The following is a 22,214-nucleotide window of genomic DNA, read 5'->3' as shown; positions in this document are numbered from 1 at the left end:
AAGAGATGAAGCATCAGAACGTACTTACAAATAAACAAGAAAGAATCAATATTGCAATATTTAGAAAGGCAGGGCTCTATGTAGCGATTGCTGAACTCTCATACATTTAATCATATCGGCCATTGGATATCTTGCTTGTACGGTGAGTGAAGGGTTTATTTGGAAGACCATGCTGATGAGCAAACCTAGGACTTCAAACGCCTTTCTTTCAGACCACCGCTGTTGGCACGATCAAAAAGATTTGAGCGGCCACGATAGATACAGAAAACTAGGATTCACGAGTAAGGCCACTGCTTTTTTCTCATTTTGAATGATACAACATTTCAACAAATTAACTAATTTAAAATTAATGTTTTATAGAAATAACTGGTCGTGCAAAACCCGTGACAAGGTCCAAATACGGGAAACTGTATACTAGGCACAGACAACACAAGTATTGTTGGCAAGCATCTGGGGGGTAGCCCCCTCAGGCAGCCTGTGCCATGGCTGTTATCGAATAATGGGCGGGTGTCTGTTAGTGACTAATAAGGTTTACAACCTAAACTGATGAAGTTCTGTGTTTGGCATGTTCATGGATAGGTCTACATCTAATGTATTTCTGCAGGCAGTAGCTTGCATAATTTAGAGAAATTTGCATAACTAGTAATTTTGGCCCACACTCGATTACATCTGAAGAAGTAGTGAATTAAACTTGATGTGACTTTGAAATCATATTAATATGTCATGGTACGGTAATAAATTAAGTTAAGTTTGCGTAGCATAACTTTGCATATTATATGAATCAGTCGTTTTATGACATAAAAATATCAAAACATAATGCATTAATTTTGACTGACTATTTATTCATTAGTTAAATTCGAATGAATTTCGATGAACGTGGCACACTGTTATCATTTCATTTTCTTTTCCAATGAATTTTTGCACTGAATATTGCTAGACTTTGAGGTGCATTGATCATGCTATTGATGCAGCTTTGATAAGGAAGATAATAATCATATGCATTTTGTGTGCATATGTAACGGAGTTTTGAAATTGGACCATATACTGAAGCTAATTTTTTCAGGTGATGATTTCTTTACTGACTTTTCACACTTGAGCATCTCTTACCTGTACGGACACCGAAACACCGAATTACGGCGAAGAAACATGTAAAAGTTTGAACAATGCTTCGCGAGCTATACGTATGTGCCCAGATGCTTTCAGATTTTTCTAGCATGGAGGTTACCTCCATGATTCTAGCATGGAGAGAGGGGGTTCTACATAGCAATGTACCTATGCCATTTATAAAGTATTTCTTTTGCCTAGTGTTTTTGGTTTGCCCTAAAACAACGACACCACTGTGGCCGCTGTACTGTCATGCTCACGGTTTGCTCACATCTTCGTAAATGAGAGCCGCTGTATTCACAACAGTGATAGTTGTCTTAAGTTTATAATTGTGCAATTCAAAGTCATCGGTCAGAAAACCTAGTGATTCCACAATTTCACCACTGAAATACACTCTTTCCTCGAAGTTCGTGCGCATAAAGCTATAAAGTTAGGCGTGGTGGGCGCGAGCGTCTCCTTCGAGTTGTCAGCGCCAGTCTCTGTAAAGAGTGGGTATTTTCTTGTACAAAATGTAAAGAGGAATCTCGGGAGGGATTGTTTGGTCATAGCGGGAATGTTGGTCGCCATCAAATGAAAAAAATCTTGCACTGATTATCGCTTGGTGTCTAAGTTTACCTCTTAGCACGAGTCACGTCGCGTTTGACGTCAGCAAAAGTCACGTGGTTCGCAGTGTGCGCGCCATCGCCTCTTTAAGAGGTTGAAAAGTTTTTCAACCTAGATCGCTTAGAAGAAGTAAAATTTCAATGTTTGAAATTTACAGCTATCTCCAAAAATGTGGATCAATTTAGATTAAATAATAGTATCAAGAGGGAACTGCGGGTAAAAAGAAGAAATCATATTTAGAGGGACAGATCGCTTGGTTAAGCACACTTCCGTAACATCGTACTAGCCAGGTGAACACGATAACACCAAGGACATATGTTTTCCGGCCATCAATTATTTGCAAGTTTCAAGATAAATTAGGCGCAGCTATTGAGTAATGTATTGACGTAATGCCGAAGCCAGGATCATCAGCATCCACTGTATCGCTGAGTGTGCAGGTAGCAACCTTGTGGAGGAATTTCGGTAACGTGATTAACCTGAGTATTCGCACAAGATTTTTTCACATAAATCATCGTGTAGCCAAGCCACAGCTAATCTTTAATTTTTAATCCAGTATTTTTTCAAGCTTCGTCATGTCAAGGTACAGTTACACTTTATGCGAATTAAGAACTTTACAGAGCGGAGATGTTTAGACTATGCTTTCCTAGCATTCAATGGTGATTTCGAGATCAGTTTAGCGAAGGAAGATATGGATGTCATTATTGAAGAGACTGGATTGAAAGAAATTAAAATTACAACCGTGGGAAAGACAGGGTCTCTTCCGACATTTTTTTTTTGGGGGGGGTAGTAGTGGGGGTGGGGAAAGGTGACAAATTCAGCTGTGTGGCTTGTATAAAAGGGGTATCTCTACCACAATGAGACAAGAATATACGTACCCATGATAACTTGTCTCAGACCAGTATTCTTGTTTTAATTAATAGATCTTTAACATTTAATGACATTAAATGAGTAAAAACAGAAAACAGATGAGCGGGACTGAACATTGTTTCAACATCTGACTCCGATTGAATGTGGCTAAATCACAACCATTGTGGCTATTAATTTTGCATTTTGGATTTGAATTATCGTCATTATATACGTGTTTGGATTTCAACTGTACTAATTAATTCAAAACTAAGCGTCGATGGTCGTCGGAAACTCATGCTCACCTGTCTGTGCACGTAGATATATAATTATTTTCTGTCTGTGTTTGCAAATTCAGTGTATGAAAATGGAACAAGTACAGCACCATAAAATGTAAATTAACCATTTCAATATTAAACTAGAACATTGAATATTCTGTAAACGGATCCCCTCCAACATCTTATGTGTGTTTAGGTATACAGAACGACACCAAAACTATTTTCCATTGCAGGGATGTTGGTCAAGTAACGAAAATGTAGGCAATAAACATATCCAGTTTGTTTCGTGGAAATATAAAACCACAGTATTCCTGTGGTCAAACAAAGATATGTTTGATTGTACAATAATGTCAACACTGTTTGGTCTTGTTGTACAGACCTGGCCATCATAAGGTAGAGGTGTTGACCCGTACCAAAAGATCTCAGTTTGGATTAAATAAGACAGGAGTTACTGCTTATTAGGTGAACCATATTTATGTCTGTTAAAGTTCGTCGAGGAGAGAAACATTTATAAGAAATTTGACATTCTATCGCGATGTCGGTGCCATCTTCAGTATTTTTAATTAATTAGTTTGCTAACTTATTGTATAAAAGGCCAAATTCTGCACAAATAACTCCAAACTGACTCGGACATCGCCGATCACTGCCAAGACTACACTGATTGACGGCAAAGCCTTCCCCGTGTGGAGACCTCAACATGGCTTTCATTGGCAAATGGAAATTTGACAGAGCAGAGAACATGACCGAGTTCTTGCTTGCCGCCGGCGCACCGCCCGAGGCAGCACAGGACGCCGGCACCCTAACCAGCATGGTTGAATGTTCCCAAGCAGGCAGCAACTACACCATCAAGACACAAACCAGCAAAGGCAGTCTGGACCGCACCTTTCAGTTTGGTAGTCCGTTCGAGATGGAAATCCCAGGCTACGGCCAGAAATTCACCGTCGTTGCATCAGACGAAGGAGGCAAACTGGTGTTCAAGGGCACCGGAGGAGAAGGCATCACAGAGACGCGTGAAGTCAAAGGGAACACCATGACCATCACCGTCAGCAAGCCTGGAGTCTCCGTCGTCGGAAAACGCATCTTGAATCGTGTATAAGTAGAAATACTTCAAACAGCAAGTGCACAACGACCGCCGTCGATGCCAACAGACTGATCTATCGTGAATTTTTCAGCAGACTCTGGAAGATTTCATTCACCTGATTCTTGTCATTTGCTGCAGTTTTAATGGGAACTATGAAAGCACAATCAGTTTTGTGACTAGTTTCTTAACTTGCTGTCAAATGTAATTCCCTTTGTTTAAAACAACTTTTCTATCTTCTCTGATTATCATTAGCATTACTCTAAATCGCTTTTATGTAATTCTTTTCTATAAAAAGAGTACTAAAATGATTGCATGTTATTGCACTCAAACAATGTTTAACAGTATTTTTCATTTGACTTGTTAAAACCATCTGTTCACATCACCTGAGACAAGAAACCTTAGATAGTATTATTTTGGTTCAGAGAATAACCAGTAATGTCAGTTTCACCGTTAGATTGTACTATTCCGGTTACAAATTAATCGCAGTAGTGCTTAATTTGTTTTTACGGTCAGGATGTGCTTGTAAATGAAGGTGGGGATTTTTCTCAAATTGTACTTAAAGAAACTTCAATATCCCCTCTCATTACCAAATAGGACAACCTGCGAATCTTGCGATCAGAAAACCGAATTACCTAAAATTTCCCTCATCACAAGGTATTTAGGTATTTGACACGGTGGAGATGGGTCAAGCGTAAGCTAGCGGAATTCGATCAAAATCCGAATCTGAATGGGAATTCAATAGCATGGCTTCGAGCGACGTCTAACGGACAGGAAAGGTACACAGGTAATCTCAAGAGAGTCAGTAATTTCAAGCAAAACAATGATTTTGGTAAATTCATGTCTAACTCTCTCGTTACTAACGAAAATTGAAATTTCACTGTGTCTTTTTTGCTAAGTCAAATATGGGCTAAGTTTGTTTTTCAGTCGGGATAGAAAGTGTGCTGAGTTGGTTTGGCGTCAACGCTGTCTTTGGGTGAGTTGATTTGAGTTGACTTGCAACTTTTTCATAAGCTTTCTGTCAATTTGTCTGTCGTTCGCGTTTAGGTTAACAAGATACGACGTAAATGGGACAGCAAATGACGTTTATGCTTCGTGTAATGTCAGATGACAGTCAACGAGGCAAAACTTTTCAATTTTAGGCTAACATTTGGTATAATGAGAAAACTATAGATATCATTAACAAGTGGGAACATCGGCTAACTTTGGAGAAAGGTAGGAACTTAAACAGGCTACAACAATCCGTGGCACATTTTGGCCAACCAATAAACCAATTTGCACCTTCAGCAAAGAAAATCGAAATGGAGCTAATTTTCAATTTTCAAGTGGTTTCACCATCTTGGCTATTAACTTTTAGGCCCATTTTTAAATTTAAAATCGTTGGTCTGAGATTGAAGTGTAGGACATAGGCATATACTGCTGTGAGGATGGCACTTTGCGGCAATCAAAATTATCCTCTGACAAACTCTATTTCCAACAATGCACAATTTCCGTTTTTTCAATTTCCAATATACCAAATAACCAATTTTCCCCTTTCATTTGGGGAGTGGCTGCTGCATCTTTGGATACTATGGGGGAAATAATTGTATCGAGTTGGAATTAAAGTGCAACCAAATGTGTGACCAAATGTACTGGGGCGGGCTCGGTAACGATAATTGCACAAAATTATCAGCCAATAATATTTTACTTTGTCATTTCGGCTTAGACTTTGAGTGTGATTGCTTCCGACTTATAGATCGCATGATTGGATAGCGCATCCACATGTCCCCATCTGTAGCAAACTTGTCTACCAACACACTGTTACCACGGTAACATTTCATTGCAACTTTCTGGTAATGAAAACAATGTCCGTCACCCTTTCCCCAATATCACTGTGATTTACCACGAAGATGTGTTTGCAACCAAGTGCGATTCAAATTTTACCGTTCTTTCCATGCGTATAAGTTTGAAGTTTGAAATTAAATCACAGATGTCATGCCCGAATTTTTATTCTCGTTATATGGTACAATGTATAATGACAACTATGTATTTAGAGCGATAGACTTTGTTTTGTGAGGGCTGTACTCTTGAAAGGTCACTGAAAGTTGCAGGGGCACAGGTCCGATGTCGCCTCTCGGTATCACTGAACGCAGGGCAGACTAGGAATGGTGCACTTTAAAAACGGAGATCACCAAACACCGATCGTCCTAAATTCGATTTCATAAACTTCATTTCTATTCATAATTTGAACGTATTTCACACTAAGCCAACATCACACTTTTTTCTTTCAAGCTGACAAGTAATTTGGTTGCTATTCTGTGCTAAATTGAAAAAATTGCGATGGACTGCCAAGTTGCCAACCCTATCATTCATATCATCACCTAACTCCGTTTGGCGCGATTGCACGTAGCAAAATTATTGTTTCCGTTGGCGCGATGTTGCTTATTGCGCCACAAATTGCGCCCATTTAATCATAGACAGTGGAGGGGGGGGGAATCCCCCTCTACTGTCTATGATTTAATCTGGGAACGAAGTGTACGACGATACTATCTTAAACATGATATCATCGCCTTCAAGGTCAAGATTTGGATAGGGTTGTGTATGCAATTCATAAAGTTGGCCGGCATACGGTTTAAAAACTATGACGGGGTACTTAGATCATTGTACAGAGAACATCATTGCATACAAAGATTGACAGCTGATCATGAATAAATTAAACGTGGATGCCGCACTCTCATTTGGCTGATGGCTGTCACAATTTTTACACCGTACAAGTTTGCGACATTGATGGATAGCGCGTAAAACAGTTTTTTTTCTTCTCTTCCAGTATGTGAGACGATGTTAGGGACTGGTCATAGTTTGTTCAGCCTCGCGCGCTCTGTACGTACGTGTGTAATACACACACTTTAGAGCTTTCAGAAGCCGTCTGAGATAGCGTTCTACATTTGCACTATAAATCGGAAGAAAAAATGATTACATTGCACTAAAACGGTCACTACTCAGACAATTTGTAGCTGTGGAAACGCAGCTATTGTTGGCGGGGTAGCGTGCGCCGCTATGCGGGTCATCAAAAGGCGATGTTGACCTTTTGATGACCTGCATAGCCACGCACCCTACCCTGCCAACAGATAGCTGCGTTTCCAAAGCTAGACAATTTGATGTCCCTGTGAAGAATGTAAGATGTATAATAGTAAGGTTAACACGAAAATACCGCAAAGGATGCACAAGGACATTGGCGCCGTGCATCACCCTCCGCTTCGCGTCGAGCGATACGCTGTGCCAATGTCCTCGTGCATCCTTTGCGGTATTTATGTAATAACCTCATATTAGTAAAGTTACGCGCCCTTCGGGCGCGCCGAAAAATGAAACTGAATGATGAAATTCATGGCTAGCACGATGCATTTGATGCATTTTAGGCAAGTATGAGCCCATGTCGAAATTTAAAAACACACTGACCCCCCCCCTTATTGGGCATTTCAAAATAGGTGACCCCATCACCAAAGTGAAAAACAGGGTGACCCCATGAATCCACGGGCCTCAAGGCCAAAGAAACTGACCAGTCCCTCATTCCCGTTAATTTTTAAAAGTATCTTGTGCCAATTATCGTAACCAAGCCCCGCCTAAAGTACATTTGGTCACACTGAGATAAATGTTGCACCTTAATTCCAATTCGATACAGTTATTTCGCCATAGTATGAAAAAGATACTGGGCAACGCCCCAAATGAAATGGGAAATCAGACATTTGGTGTATTGGAAATTGAAAAAACGGAAATAGGCATTGTGGGAAAGAGAGTCTGTCAGAGGTAAATTTGAATGGCCGTAAAGTGCCATCCTCACAGCAGTATACACCTGTTTCCTATATTTCAATCTCAGCCCAAAGATCTTAAATTTTAGAAATAGGCCTAAAAGTTAATACTTAAGATGATAAAACCATTTGAAAATTGAAAATTAGCTCCATTTCGATTTTCTTTTTTGAAAATGCAAATTCGTTCATTGGTTGGCCGAATTGTGACACGGATTTACAACCGTCTGTTGGTGTTAGATGTAGGGGCGTACAGCGATTAAACTTCAACAGACGCACCATAGAGGCACCAAAAGCCACGGAGTAAAATTTTACATTTTAAAAGAGTGAGAGGTTTTAAACTGATTTACGTTGAATGGTCTGTCACACTTATCAACACTTTGAGAAATTATCGATGTAATATTATGAAAGTAGTCTTTTTTGAAAATGATTAAGGTTGAGATGGTAAGATTTTTCTTAAAAGATTTTATTGCGTCAATAACGAAAGGTTAATAATATTGTAAAGTTCTTTGTTGTACAATTTTCTCTTGAACTAACTGCACCAGCCTCTTCAAATGAGGCATCCCTCTTGTGTAATGGGCCCAATGCTATTTTCGTTCTCGCCGCTGGGGTACACGATTCAAGAGGATCATGAGCTCCTCTACCGTGCCTCAAACATCTCGGCACAGAGCCAAAAGTGGCAGGTCACTTATACAGGAATGGAAGTCACTGCTATAGCTATACCTGATAGAAGAGTCAGAATATTACGTGTAGCTTGTGGCCAGCACTTGAGTGTACTTTTATGTACCTTTAACGGGTATTCGGGTATTTTTTTCTGCTCACGGGTATTTGTTTTCATACCTTGTTGAGTTGACGTGCAGGCTGCACAGGGTTTCGTTCTCTGGCGCAGTAGCCTAGGAATTTCACGAGATGTGAGGCTTTACCCATTGAATAAACATGCTAATTTTCCCATCGGCAGTCAGAAAGTCCGTTATAGGGTAAAAATGTTATCCAAATTGCGCGTGATATTCTTTGTCATGCATCTCAAAAGGTTATTCAGTAAGTGAGTTACAATCATTGTACATTTCGACTTTGATTTTGAAACAAATAGTGCGCCATCCTAAGAGTACGGGTTAAATTCATGACCTCAGAGGCCAACATAAAGATGACTTCATGTTACCAGCATGACCTGCTGATCTGAACCGTGCCCTGTCGATCGTTTTGAAAGTTTCGATGGTCTGGCAGGTTCAAAGTATTGTGACAGATACTGTCAGTTGTGTGTCAACGTACGCTATGCCCAATTTATTCGTTTTTAACCTTTATGGAGAGAGAGAGAGAGAGAGAGAGAGAGAGAGAGAGAGAGAGAGAGAGAGAGAGAGAGAGAGAGAGAGAGAGGGGGGGGACAGAGACAGAGAGAGGGACAGAGACAGAGGGAGACAGTGACAGAGACAGGCAGGCAGGCAGACAGACAGACAACAAAACCATACTTATACATATCTTCTATCAGGTTTACTATTCCTGCAACGTCCCATCACTGGTCTAGCCATTAAGGCAGGAAACTATAAGTGGAAATGCTGGGGATGAACTTATGAAAGACTGTACAGCAAAGAGTAGGAGTACATACATTTTCTTCGTGGTTGAAGGCGAGTGTACAAGATGGGTACACGTCGTGTCTAATAGCGGATAGCGCCCTTCAACCTTCAACGGTGTCACTTTGAGGTCAAGCTTGGGTACGGCTGACCGCATCATATCATGATATTTCACCTCTTGTAATGTAAAGGTATTTAATAAACTTTGAATAGATTTGTTGAACAAGAGGGGTACTGGTGCATGCGGTAAGACTATTCAATGCCAGTGCGTGCCAAAAGCTGCCGTTATTAAGAGCTATTGTAGGAGTTTTGCTTCTTTTAACAAGACAAAGCAGAACGAGAATCTGCTAAGCCTTTCAGAGTGACACCCCTGCTACCCAAACAACATGAAATCATAAACATTGGCGACACTTACAAGGTTTCTAAAAATGATGAATTGTGATCAGGTCGCTCTGATTTTCAGTAACATAGTGCCAAATTAGTAATAATGAATTCAATATGTCCCTGGATTTTTGATTCTAGAAGCAATTAAACGAATAAGCATGGTCTATTGCATAAGCCAGTAAAAAGTGGTTTATTGAAGTATTTCTCAAATACAGTAACACCCATGTGTGCAAAATTCTCCATATTCAGATAGCGTATATGATATCTCATAACGATACAGTGGTTGGTCTCTTTGACAACTGATGAATAGCGCCAGGTATTTACAATCTGCCGTACTTTTGACATCAGCAGCATCACTGTCTGGTGAGTTATCTATTCAATCCCTAACTTTGATGTTTTGTGAATACTGCATTATTTTCATATTGTAAAAATTCCCAGCTTTCTATCGATCGATGTCATATGCATGCTGCATTGTTTTAGATTAATGGATCTCATGTAATAACATGTTTTTTTCTTGCTTGCTGAATACCAAACTGTCTTCTGAGATTCGCCATTAATTTTGTTTGCAGCATTGATAACCTACAGTAGACTAGGAGACTGTTAGAGTCAAACAGTTTATAAAACTGGAAGATGCAAGCGATTACTCTCGTTGATAGTTCAAATTATGTTTAGCAGGGCTAAATCTAACTTTGAAGTTTATTGAATTGTTTTTAAAATGTCGTTGCGTCAGGGAGTAAAGTCACGAAGTCAGGGCTGGTTCAAAACAAAATTCATGAGATCATGATATACATCACATATAAAGATTTACATAAACTGATCAGGCGTCAATGCACGTAATGATCAAAGGTTTTGAGCTGCGTGAATTGTACACAAAGTACGTTCTTCACACTATCGAGTTTTCCATGTATTTTTTACCATTAGTCTAAAATTGTCCTTTTTGTGCGGCCTTGTTTTTATGTCCCTCATTGCGATTACTGAGTATGGAAAATGAACTTAGGTATGACCTCACCTTAAACGATGGAAGTTTGTTTCAGCATCCACAGTTTTCAAAATAGGCTGCTCCTGAGAGACCAAGGATCGCCGGGATTGTCTGGGCGGAAGGCGGCTCCCCTACCATGGAGGTAACCTACTAACCTCCTTGCAATAGACAGTCCCCTGATCACCAAGCACTGTATTGATTCATTGTGATTCACTTGGCGTTGTGTCAATTAATCGCTTAAATTTAAAACAAGCTCTGTATCCTGCGGATATCAGTAACAGGTACACGGGAAAACGAGGCAAGCTACGGCTTATATCAAACAAAACATTCCGATATCCTGTATGGTCACAGATGATTGTGAAAATATGCGGTAGTTTTCAATTATACAGAACATAGACAGTGGCCTGTTCCCTAACAAGTCCTGAACGCCAACATGCGCATATAAACAGGGCATAAGAATGATTTATCCTCAAAGCTTAACTGTTATTCTGTGTGAAAAATGCATTTTATCAATCCTAAATTCATGTCAAAATGCTAAGTCTTACACTTTTCAACACATCTGTACGTGTGTTTGAACTCTCAAAACTTTTACAATTTTGATATACCGCTTTAGGGGGTTCATGTTGAAGCTCATAGAGCAACTGAAGTTTTTCTCTTTTTATATGAAAATGGAAAATTAAATATATTCTGACAGAGTTAACACAGGGACGGTGGCCATTTTGAATTTCACGTGTCAGTAAATATTTGGTAATTTCCTTCCCCAGTACCAAATTTTGCATGGTGACCTCTGATTGTTAATCTTGATTTCGAAATGGAATGATTTTAAGTATCACTATAGAAAATTTGAGCCAAAGTTAAGGTTTTTCAATTTTAAGGCGCCTAATACCTTAACAACAGAACATATGTACCTCTGACCATAATTTATTTGTAAACGATAATTTCATATTGGCGTGTTGACAATTCTAATACTTTGTATCTCAGCAGAATTTAAGAAGATAAGAATGTTATAACTTGTTATCAGAACACAATAATGAAAATATTATCAAAAGTTATGTTTATGGTCTCTTTAAATATTTCTTAAGTGCCGGGTTCAGAGACCATTGGATGACCCGTGCATAAATTAATGACTCCAAACATGTCTGTTGCCGATTTTTCGGGGTTTTTTTTGTTTGTGTGTTGGCGAGTGAAAAGGAAGTCTGTCTAGGCTACTCTTCCGTTTTCGGAAGCACCTTTATACGCTCATATTTTTAAACTTTTTTATGCAAACGACAAATTTGCAGACTTTGAGAAAATACTGACAAACTTGCACTCCTCGAAGAAGACGGTTTGTGATACGATCGAAATAATGCTCAAAACGTTGAACGAACATACGGCTGGTATGACTTTGAGTGAACAGCATAGCAGATCCGGCATCTATTTTCTGGCCTGGGTTCTACGGTAAAATCTTACAATCGATCTTGATGGTAATTTCGATACGGGAGATGGTGACATTAGTGCCAGGATACAGAAACCTTTACGCTGGTTTGCTAAGCGAGCGACACCTGTCTCAGCTCTTGATTGATGGATGATACTGTGATAGTGTTAGTGTAATTGACATTTAGGGACAGGCTAGAAGTCGATTGGCCTACACCTCCGGGTGAAGCTCATAAATTTATTTTCCAAATTCACCGCATGAATATTGCCGAGAATGCCTGCGGACATGATGATCCAGATGGGGAAAACGTGAAGACAAAGTTTGTTTCATTATCATAGAGCCAAAACACATGCAACGTCATTTTGTGTATGCAAGAGTGCGTCAAATCAAGCATTTTAGATTACCAGTTCTGCTTAAATCAATAGGTTCCGAGTTCATCAAATTTTGCAAAGTTAGGATAGCTAATATTGCAAACTTTAGTATGTACGACAGAATTTTGTAGTTACAGTTTTGCGCGTGCATTTACTACATGTCTCCATTACTGTCTTGTAGATCCAGGACAGCCATAGTTAAATACGGTGTCCTGCACCATGTGTCTCATGCTCACGCCAGTTTAGTCTGAAAGGGCAAAAATGTTGCTTCGTATAAGAGTAGGAAGTGTTCGCTTTTCCTCCTATTTTGGGAAATTTGCATAGAAATTCGCACAGAAGCGTATCATGTCCAGAAATAAACGGGTAATATTAGTGAACAGTATATTACGAGCCGGATCAATTCTAAAGCACTGGCCGAAAATACCAAATTCAAATAGGATCCCTCTATGAATGTATCCCTCTAAACAAACAATGCATATACCCTTTAATTTTGGATGGAGTTTTCCAAACTGGAAATGAAAACGCTGTTTGTGTTCACAGATTAACAACACTAGGTTTTACCATTACAGTGTCATGTGACTTTTTCGGATTCCGTAACTGATGCAACGGTGTGGACGTTCATAGGTGAGTAGCTTCACATGAAATCATAATTGAATCCAAAAAGTCTTTCAGAATGACTACTACCCGGATCAATTCTAAACACGAGACAGGTTAAATGTAGTTTGGATGTTTCCGAATTCAGAGAAGGGGAAGAGAGCCATACGATCGAAACAGGGCAAAACACATAACACACACACAAATTCACGAACAACATGGACAGGCGCATAAAAAAACATCACTGTCACAACGGTAACATGCGATCCCGTGATTTGTAAGGTTGTGAAAAAAATCATGATACAAGAAGGTTTAAGGAGCCGAATAGCAAAGCTACCGTAACAGTTGTTTATTCCCTTAAAAATGATAATTCTTATAAAAACGAACAGTTATCAACACATGAAAATTACTGAAAACAAACTGTAAAAATGGAATCGGACGACTCAAAATGATCGGTTTTCGTAAAGTCTCTCCAGTAAATCGATATCGTTGATTAGCATTCATTCATCTTCTACCGCATTCTTTACATCCACAGCGCCATGCCTCTCGCAGTTTACCTGGTCAGTCTCCATTCAGGCCTTTTTGAGGAAACATTTCCCGATGATGTCAACTCCTGGTTTGGTGAGTGTGACTACCATGGCGTTGCCTTTGATTTCGCGTGTCTCTGTGATGTCATCCCCTTTGAACACCAGCTTGCCCCCTTCGTCCGATGCGACCACCATGGCTTTCTTGCCGTAACCCGGGAACTCCATCTCGAACGGTTTGCCGAACTGGAAGGTGCGTTCTATGGTGCCCCCGCTGGAAACGGTCTTGACGGTGTAACTGCTTCCAGCTTGGGAGTACTCCACGTAGCCTGTTAGGGAAGCGGCCTCGTTTGCCGCCTCAGCAGGTGCTCCAACAGCCTTCATAAACTCAGCCAGCTTCTCCACACGGTCGAAGTTCCATTTGCCTTGGAAAGCCATCTTGTAATTTTTCTCACGGGAATCGACTTGCCAAGTAAGTCAAGAGGAGAAGCACTGCTGAAATCTTCTTCCGATGAGGACGAATTGTCTGCAGCTGCTTGACCAACTCAGATCTTGTGTCTTTTATAGAGCGAAAGACTGGTATGACACCTCATTATCTCGGTTTATTAATTAGACCAGTCACTCCTTAAAGTCTCTCCATTGGTTGAACTTCATCAAACGTAAATATGACTCACTAGATGCGCAAACACAGACTTCTTGCATCAAAGTACATCCGTGCCGCAGGTACGGCTAATTAGACTGTACTGTCTAGGTTCACGTTATAAAATAAGCTAAGCGCTTAAATAAGATTTTTATTTTATATAATGTAAACTGTTCTCCTTTTTGGTATTACTAACTTAGGAACATGAAACAAACAATGATATCACACTGTACACGCTAGGGAACAACAGGAGATTAAATTTCAAGCAAGTTTAGAAAGACTGCTTTTCAGCTTGGATTGTTTATTGTTAGTTATAACTTACGCCACTCCTTTTCTCTGAACACACGCACGCACAGATAGTCGAGTAAAGAGAGTTTGCTACTGATGAACAAAGCAGGATGTTTATACATTCGACAGATACATTTTCGGTATCATGCCTGAACTATCTCATTGGTATTAAAGTTTAGCATTTGTATAATTTTCGACCTATGTGGTCTTGGCAAGAGGTTGCAGTCACAATGCTTAACTTCACAGAATTTGCCCTCGTGTCTGTAAGGGTAATCGGCCTGCAAAATGTACGTTCGAGTAGGTATGAGATATATTTTCCACGCAGGGGCCAAAGGTTTATCATGATGTCTTCTCATTCTACTTATAAATCAATTGCAAGGGCTTAAGATAATCCACAATGATGTTTTACAGCATGGTGTATATGGTAAACACTCAACCTAAGGAAGCTTGGCTGTCAGCCGACTGAGTAAATAGCAAAGGTTAAATAAAAAAACTCTGACTGGCGTTGTCTGAGAGATAATATGTATACAACAAGCGAAAAACATGGCTATTTTTCATTAGGCTGAGGTTACTTTGATACAACTGTTGCTATGTCTGTGTGTCTGTCGTTACTACCCTGGTTGACAAGATATATGATAGCAAATACGATAAGAAATGACGTTTCATTTGTTTGTGATGGCAGCTGGGTACCCCATAGGTTTAGTTCACTGGGGATTTATTAGAAAAAATTGTTAAAGTCTCAGTCCCTACACCACGTCAGAATCGGGAGTACCTAATCATTCAAGTCAGGTGCGTGTGAGTCGCACGCCGCCCGAACGAAAAAGTGACGACCTTTCACGAGTTACAAGTTGCTTCAATACCATTCTTGCTGTATGTCAGACTGCTGTGCCTCTCTTTAGCACTTTGCACTTTGGTTGACAAGACATATTGCGAAAAAATGACATTTCATCAACTTGATAGCTGGGTATCTCATGCATGTTTTAGTTCACTGTTACAGGATTTATTAGGAAAATAATCACCATACTGTTAATTGTGAGCCATGCGTGTATAAACCTTAACAAATAGTCAAAAATCAGTAAAGTACAACAAAGGCGTACAATGGCCTCCTTTGTATATCACTTCGGAAGACACAATCGCTGCGACAGGTCTTATCAATCCCTGTGACATATGACGTCTCGGCACAAGGCTAAATCCTGTAACATAATAACGTCGTATATGAAATACAGTTGAAGGTGTGTTTTGCGGTTTTTTTCAAAGCACCTCCGCATGTTGTGACAGTCGTGTGGTACTATGGCTTATTTTTGGACTGTAAAGGGTTACGGCACTCGAACGAGTTCACAAGTAGATAAATCATGATGAACTCATATATTCCTCTTAAGCAATTTGGTTTGTAGACAGTAGTCTGTAAAGGCACGGCTGCTGCCAAACCTGAATTCAATTCATGTAATGCAAAAGTGACAACCAGTAACTGATCCAAAGGCAAGTACATGCTTGTACAATTTACACCACAAGGTACACGGTTTTAAACATTACATCAGAACTGAGCCTCAGGTTTTATAAGTTTTGGTCTATGGAAAGCAAATCACATTCTTCGCTGTATGGAAACTGCCAGTTGTCTTTGATGTGATTGAACTACACAATTATTTTATTTGGAACATAAGAAAGCGACAATAAAAGACTATAAGCCTAGTATTATAGTGCAACAATAATATTATGACCGGCGAGTGCAACTCTCGTTGCGTCCGTAGATGGGCAGATGTACTCGATTCATTTTGCAGCAAATTACTTCATCATGTTTTGTTCGCGTGTAAAATCGGCAATCAATTTGCACTTACCCCATTATTGCTTTGGAGAAGGGTAAATCACCAGATGACAATGTCAAGATGTGACAAATGCCGAAAGTGATGGGTTCACTATACCACTGAAGACGACAGAGTGTAATCTTATAGAAGGCGACGGGTAATTGGCCGACAGTAGATCGATTATGAATCTGATACGCAACGTTGTGAATATTATGCTCAGAATGGAGATCTTCAGATGAAACGTGGATATAATTAGATTAATTGGCCTAAGAATGTTGGTTTTCTGGAGAGAGAGAGAGAGAGAGAGAGAGAGAGAGAGAGAGAGAGAGAGAGAGAGAGAGAGAGAGAGAGAGAGAGAGAGAGAGAGAGAGAGAGAGAGAGAGAAGGACAATGTGTTTCTTTGAAAACTAAATCTGGTAATGTTGGAATTCTACTCGTGAATTTGTGATGAAATACTAATCAATATTTTAAGACTTAAATCGTCGATTTGTGATTTTGTTACTTTGATCATCAAAATAGAACAAATATCCCACCAAAAAGTGAACTTTGGGACTGACAAAAGCTATGCATAATAAAGTTCAAAGAATTCAGAAAATTTTCGATAGGATTTGAACTCTCCTCATAACGTACGGCACCCAGTCACCTTGCGAAGACATCACAGTAAAACCATTTGGCCGAATCCCCACCCTATGAAAGAGTGGTTCAATAACCGAGCTAAGTTGTTACAATTATTCTGATGTGACCCCTCCACATGAAGCACTAGCACTCACATACTCACTATCACACATCACACACAAACTTTATCAGAGCAATGAATCCATTGCTTCACTGGGCGAAAGACAGCCTCGGGGACAATTCTATCCACCAGCAGAGTTATTAACCCAGGGTAGAAAATTCAGTAGATTTTCCATCGGATTCGAACTCACTACGTACGGTACTCAATCACCTGGCGAAAATATCACAGTGAAAACAGCTCAGCAAAATCTGATGTGTCCAAGTCAGTGTGACCGATAATCGTGTGTGGCTGGCTGGCACAAGGGTCAACTTTCTATTTAAGGGACATAATTCCGACCTTTCGATGTCTTGTAGTATCAATTCAAATATTTCATCGTTTGCTCTTATGACTAAAGATCACGTAGGTGATGAGTCACTTTCGTGTGAAAACTTCAAGCAGATGTATTGAGCCTATAACCTCACCCCATAAGGCGATGGACTGACTTGAATTAATGCAAGACAAGACTCAGTCTGGTTAGAAAAGGATTGGCATAACTTTAAGCCAATGAAAGAAAGAGCACGACTTTGAGTATTCAGTTCCTCAGTACACATCTTCGAAGAAATATTTTCATAGTGCCATTGTCGAGAGGTTTAAAATTTGGCGATAACCATCGTTGGTGGCGCAATGAAGATTCGGCGATATATTTTCATAGTGCCACTTTGAAGAGGTTTAACATTTTACGATAATCATCGTTGGTGGCGCAAAACTGTTATCGCAAATTGGTGGAGATTGCTGCATGGGATGGCGCTCAAAGTTAGATTTTTGGGAACGACATACATTGAGGGCGACTCGTACGCCAGAATGGGTAAAGTTAAGATCAAGCTGGCCGCACAAAAGATTGCAATACACCATATCAAGTATATGTATGCCCTAGAGGAAAAAATACATTGACTCTACGATATACCTTGATTAAAGGAGTATTCAATTATTATGGTAGCAATGAGCCAGTAAATTATTCTCCTACCCAAGTCAAAAAAATAAGTAAACTTTCCGCCCAATAAAACATTTTATAGTGACCCATCGGGAGAAATTTCATGGCCCTTTCCAAAAGTGTCATTGCTTCATTTAAGGGGCAGGTCACTTATCAGCTTTATTGAAAAGTAAATTGACTAACTTGATAAAAAATCCAATTGAAAACAAAGGGCTAACACTATGTAAGTACTCAATGTTACAAGAACTAATCCGAAAACCAGGGATTAAGAACTGCCCCTTTAATTTTGATGGTTTTGTCGGGGTTTTTTTTTGCGATAATTACAATTACTTTGAAACACAGTCCGTGTACAGAGGGACTGTGGTTGAAAAAAGCAGTAGGCCTTCACATGATTGTGATTGATGTGGCCCCACATTCAATAGGACACAATTTGCAGTAGTAAACAATGAACGGCAGAGTACAACGATAAAGTGGTTAAAACCTGTAAACACTGTATGATTTTCGCATAAGTCTACCGTATTCCAATACTTCTTTTAAGCGCTGAAAGAAGACAGTGGGTTGACATATTTTTTGAAAATAACTGCCCCCTGCCGCCGTGCTATCAAAGTGAAATAAACATGATTGCCCCTTTGATCTTTTCAAATTCCAGATGACCCCTGAAATTGTCAGTCCTTCACTGGCCATAATTATTAAACGCCTCCTAAAGGGAACATACGACTCTAATGATGAGGGTGGGGTAGTACTTGTCTGTCTGCACTTGAAGCCTGCTAATCAATCAGCGATGTCAATAATGCATCTCAAACATCAAAAACTTGAACAGCTTGACATTTCAAGTTGCCAGTAAAGTACGAGGCCAGTTGACGGTCTTCGTACTATCATGTAACGGTAGGTACGATAGCAAGCCTGCTGATCTTACTATATTAAATACATATGTTGTGATCACGTAATCAGGCTACTAATGACAAAACTTTAAATGTAATATGCTGACATTTTGCGAAAATTGTAGAGAATTAGCTTGCATGCTTTAACCGTTTCATTAAACTTTGCCATGTACGTTCAGTACTACACATTGTGTCCTATTCTGGAAAGGATCCTTGGTATGAAAATACAGTAGTTCGTAATATCATGGAAATACATGTCAAATACTTCACCATCACCGAGTCCTAAAACGTGCATATATACGTATATAGTATAGTAAACTTATTTTTTATGGCAATTTCGGTGCCTCGTCACTCTGGACTCGCAATAAACTGGACTCAGAGACGATTGTAGCACATAAATTGAATATTATAAACACAACTGATTATCCGTTGTCGCTATGAATATGTATTGATTGTATAATCATGTGAAGGACACAAATTCGCTGATCGAAATTATGGGGAATGGTGGCTATGTGTAAGCAAACTTACAATGTTGTGTCAGCGGGATTTTAAAATCTCCCAGATTCAAAATTAGAGTCCTGCCACAAGAAACTTAGGAGTTTTCATAGATGTTCAATCGCGGCAAACATAAAAGCTACCAATCACGATAAGACTATGGCAGCACCACGTATACACGTACGTTCAGTGTAACACAGTCATTTTGCATTAAAGTAACGTTACAGAAACAAGGAACACACCGTTAATTTTGAAAGCAGAATCTATCTTGTTTATTAATCAAGAACATAATTCGTAAAAATTATGAGTATAAAAGATCACATGTAATCTGTGAGCTACAACCCCTTGAAATATTTCAGAAAACGTGAAAGTAACACTGAACACATTAATCGTTCTATAGTTATCATGATAATATCTCTTCCTTCATTGCAATGTGATTAATATTGTAGAATAATCCGCATCTCCATAGCTCTACACCTTCTGCGCATGATCTTCTTCTTGTCTCATCAGAATTTTCGCGATGTTTTATCTATGCTGAAGAAACATTTCCCAGCGATGTCAACTCCTGGTTTGGTGAGGGTGACTACCATGGTATCGCCCTGGACTTCACGAGTCTCGGTGATTTTATCCGCACCTGATCCCCTGAACACCAGCTTGCCTCCTTCATTCGATGCAACCACCGTGGCTTTCTTGCCGTATCCTGGAATTTCCATCTCGAACGGCTTGCCACATTGGAAGGTGCGTTCCAACGTGCCTTCGCTGGAGACTGTCTTGATGGTGCAATTGTCTCCAGCTTGGGAGTATTCCACGGAGCCTCTCTTGCGAACGGCATCGCTTACTACATCTGAGGGTGCCCCGGCTGCAACCAAAAATTCCTCCATATTCTCCGCTCTGTCGAAGTTCCATTTGCCGACGAAAGCCATTTTAACGGGATTCGGTTGTCACAGGATTGATACTACAACTTGAGTTGCTTTTCTGTCCAACACGCGTCTGCTCTCTCAAAGGTAGATCTGGTCTCTTTTATCGAGTAAAATTTTGGAATGACATCTCATTATCATAATTGATTGATTGATTTTTAATGGTCAGCTCTCGAGGTTCGAGGCGGAACTTCACCCCGGTACCTCATCACACCTGAATGTAATTTAAAAAAAAATCACACCTGCGCCAGTGTGTCATGAAAGTCCATGAGTCGCAGGTACGGCTAATCCGATCATCCTGTACCGCCTATAGGTTCAAGTTATGTAAGTTACGTCACGAAAAGATCGTTATTTGGTAGGTCACTGTGCAATACGGCAATTAGCCAGAATTCACAATTTTCCTGCTCTCTCATGATTGCATTTTGTGTGCTCTTCAACAGGAGCAAGTTGGCTTTTAGACCAATAAATCTAAAAACTTCACTGATGCATTTAAAGAACTGGCCTTTGGAATATGACTATACAAAGTGCTAATACAGGTAGTGTTGAACACCTGTTAGCAGTACGGCGCAATACATGTTTATTTTTTCTGCGCTCACATCCTTTACAAATATGGGGGCCTGTGATAGTTGGGGGGGACTTGAAAAATTTTGACCATATAGAGGGGGGGGGCATTTGAAATTTTTTTAGGGTACTTAGGGGGGGTCTGAAAAAAAAAATTTCAATCGAGATTCCTCCAGCCCCCCCCCCCCCAATCGTTATTTGTGAACGCAGCCTAAAGTATAAGTTTTGACTCATTTAAGAGAGAGAGAGAGAGAGAGAGAGAGAGAGAGAGAGAGAGAGAGAGAGAGAGAGAGAGAGAGAGAGAGAGAGAGAGAGAGAGATGAAATGCCAATCAATATTTTGGACTGAAATCGTCACTTTGTTATTTTGTTATCATTGATCATCCAAATAGAGAAAAATAGTCTACCAAAAAGTGAAATTAGGAACTGACTTTCGCTGTTGCTATGAATAGCCTGATATTCTGGTTGCCAGTAAACTTTTAGGCCAGTTAACGGTCCTCGTATACCATTTAACACAAAGGATAATGGCAAGCCTGCCGATGTAACTCTCTTATGTCTTGTGATCTCGTAATCACGCTACATTCTGAGAAAGTTTTACATGTAAGTAAAATAATATTCAAGCCATTTGCGAAAATTGTACAGAAGCTTACATGTTTCATTTTATTTAACTCAGCCATGTATTTTTACTACTACACATTGTGTCCTCTTTCCGAACAATCCGCAGTATGAAAATACTATAATAGCTGTTAAAGTCACGGAACAAATACTTAACCGTCACTGAGTCCTAAACGTGCATATTTATACAGTATAATAAACGTATTTGTGTTGCCAATGTTGGTGCTTTAATCAATCTGGACTTGCAATAAACTGGGCTCAGAGACGATTGGGTGACCAGCACATAACTTAAAACTGATTGTTTCGTTGTCGCTATGACTTTGTACGGATTGTTAATGATATGCAGGACACATATTCGCCGATCAAAATGATGACGCATGGTGGCATCTCTGTGTGGAAACTTCTTCAAGACAAGAGCGACCCCAAAGTCCATCGCCCATGGCATACAATGTTGTCTTTGCGAGATTTCAAAATCTAGGAAATTAAAAGTTGAAGTTTTTCCGCAAGTTACTTGAAGTTTGCACAAATGTACAATAACGACAAACATAAAAGCAAACAATCACGATAAGACCAGGCAGCACCAAACGCACATTCAGTGTAACACATGCATTTCGCGTTAAAGTAATGTTACAGAAGCAAGGAATACAGTGTTTTAGAAAGCAGAATCCTTCTTGTTTATTGATCAAAAACATAATATTGAACATGAGTATAAAACATCGGGTGTAATGAGTGAGCTTCAATGTAAAACGTGTACAACGCTCTTAAAATATTTGTTACAATGAACACAT

At 39.7% G+C, this 22,214-nt stretch overlaps 3 protein-coding genes across 3 annotated transcripts; 1 reads left to right on the top strand and 2 right to left on the bottom strand.

The window, feature by feature from the left end:
* The first annotated feature begins 3,525 nt into the window (after positions 1-3,525).
* LOC139122212 (fatty acid-binding protein 2, liver-like) lies at positions 3,526-3,924 on the top strand. The gene has a single exon (XM_070687635.1). It carries the CDS (start codon positions 3,526-3,528, stop codon positions 3,922-3,924), a length of 399 nt encoding a protein of 132 aa, XP_070543736.1.
* A 9,646-nt stretch (positions 3,925-13,570) lies between these two features.
* LOC139122211 (fatty acid-binding protein 2, liver-like) lies at positions 13,571-13,960 on the bottom strand. Its single transcript, XM_070687634.1, has one exon. The coding sequence runs from the start codon at positions 13,958-13,960 to the stop codon at positions 13,571-13,573; it is 390 nt and encodes a 129-aa protein (XP_070543735.1).
* Positions 13,961-19,578: 5,618 nt separating this feature from the next.
* Positions 19,579-20,337, bottom strand: LOC139121470 (fatty acid-binding protein Fh15-like). The gene has a single exon (XM_070686370.1). The coding sequence runs from the start codon at positions 20,255-20,257 to the stop codon at positions 19,841-19,843; it is 417 nt and encodes a 138-aa protein (XP_070542471.1). The 5' UTR covers positions 20,258-20,337; the 3' UTR covers positions 19,579-19,840.
* Positions 20,338-22,214: the final 1,877 nt, after the last annotated feature.

Source organism: Ptychodera flava, chromosome 21, assembly GCF_041260155.1.
Source record: "Ptychodera flava strain L36383 chromosome 21, AS_Pfla_20210202, whole genome shotgun sequence".
NCBI lineage: Eukaryota > Metazoa > Hemichordata > Enteropneusta > Ptychoderidae > Ptychodera > Ptychodera flava.
The sequence above is the reverse complement of the archived record's forward strand: the minus strand, read 5'-3'. Positions and strand labels throughout refer to the sequence as shown.

What these genes read in the sequence shown, in the direction of transcription:
- LOC139122212 (XM_070687635.1), top strand. Translation starts at nt 3,526, where the DNA reads ATGGCTTTCATTGGCAAATGGAAATTTGACAGAGCAGAGAACATGACC.
- LOC139122211 (XM_070687634.1), bottom strand. Translation starts at nt 13,960, where the DNA reads ATGGCTTTCCAAGGCAAATGGAACTTCGACCGTGTGGAGAAGCTGGCT.
- LOC139121470 (XM_070686370.1), bottom strand. Translation starts at nt 20,257, where the DNA reads ATGGCTTTCGTCGGCAAATGGAACTTCGACAGAGCGGAGAATATGGAG.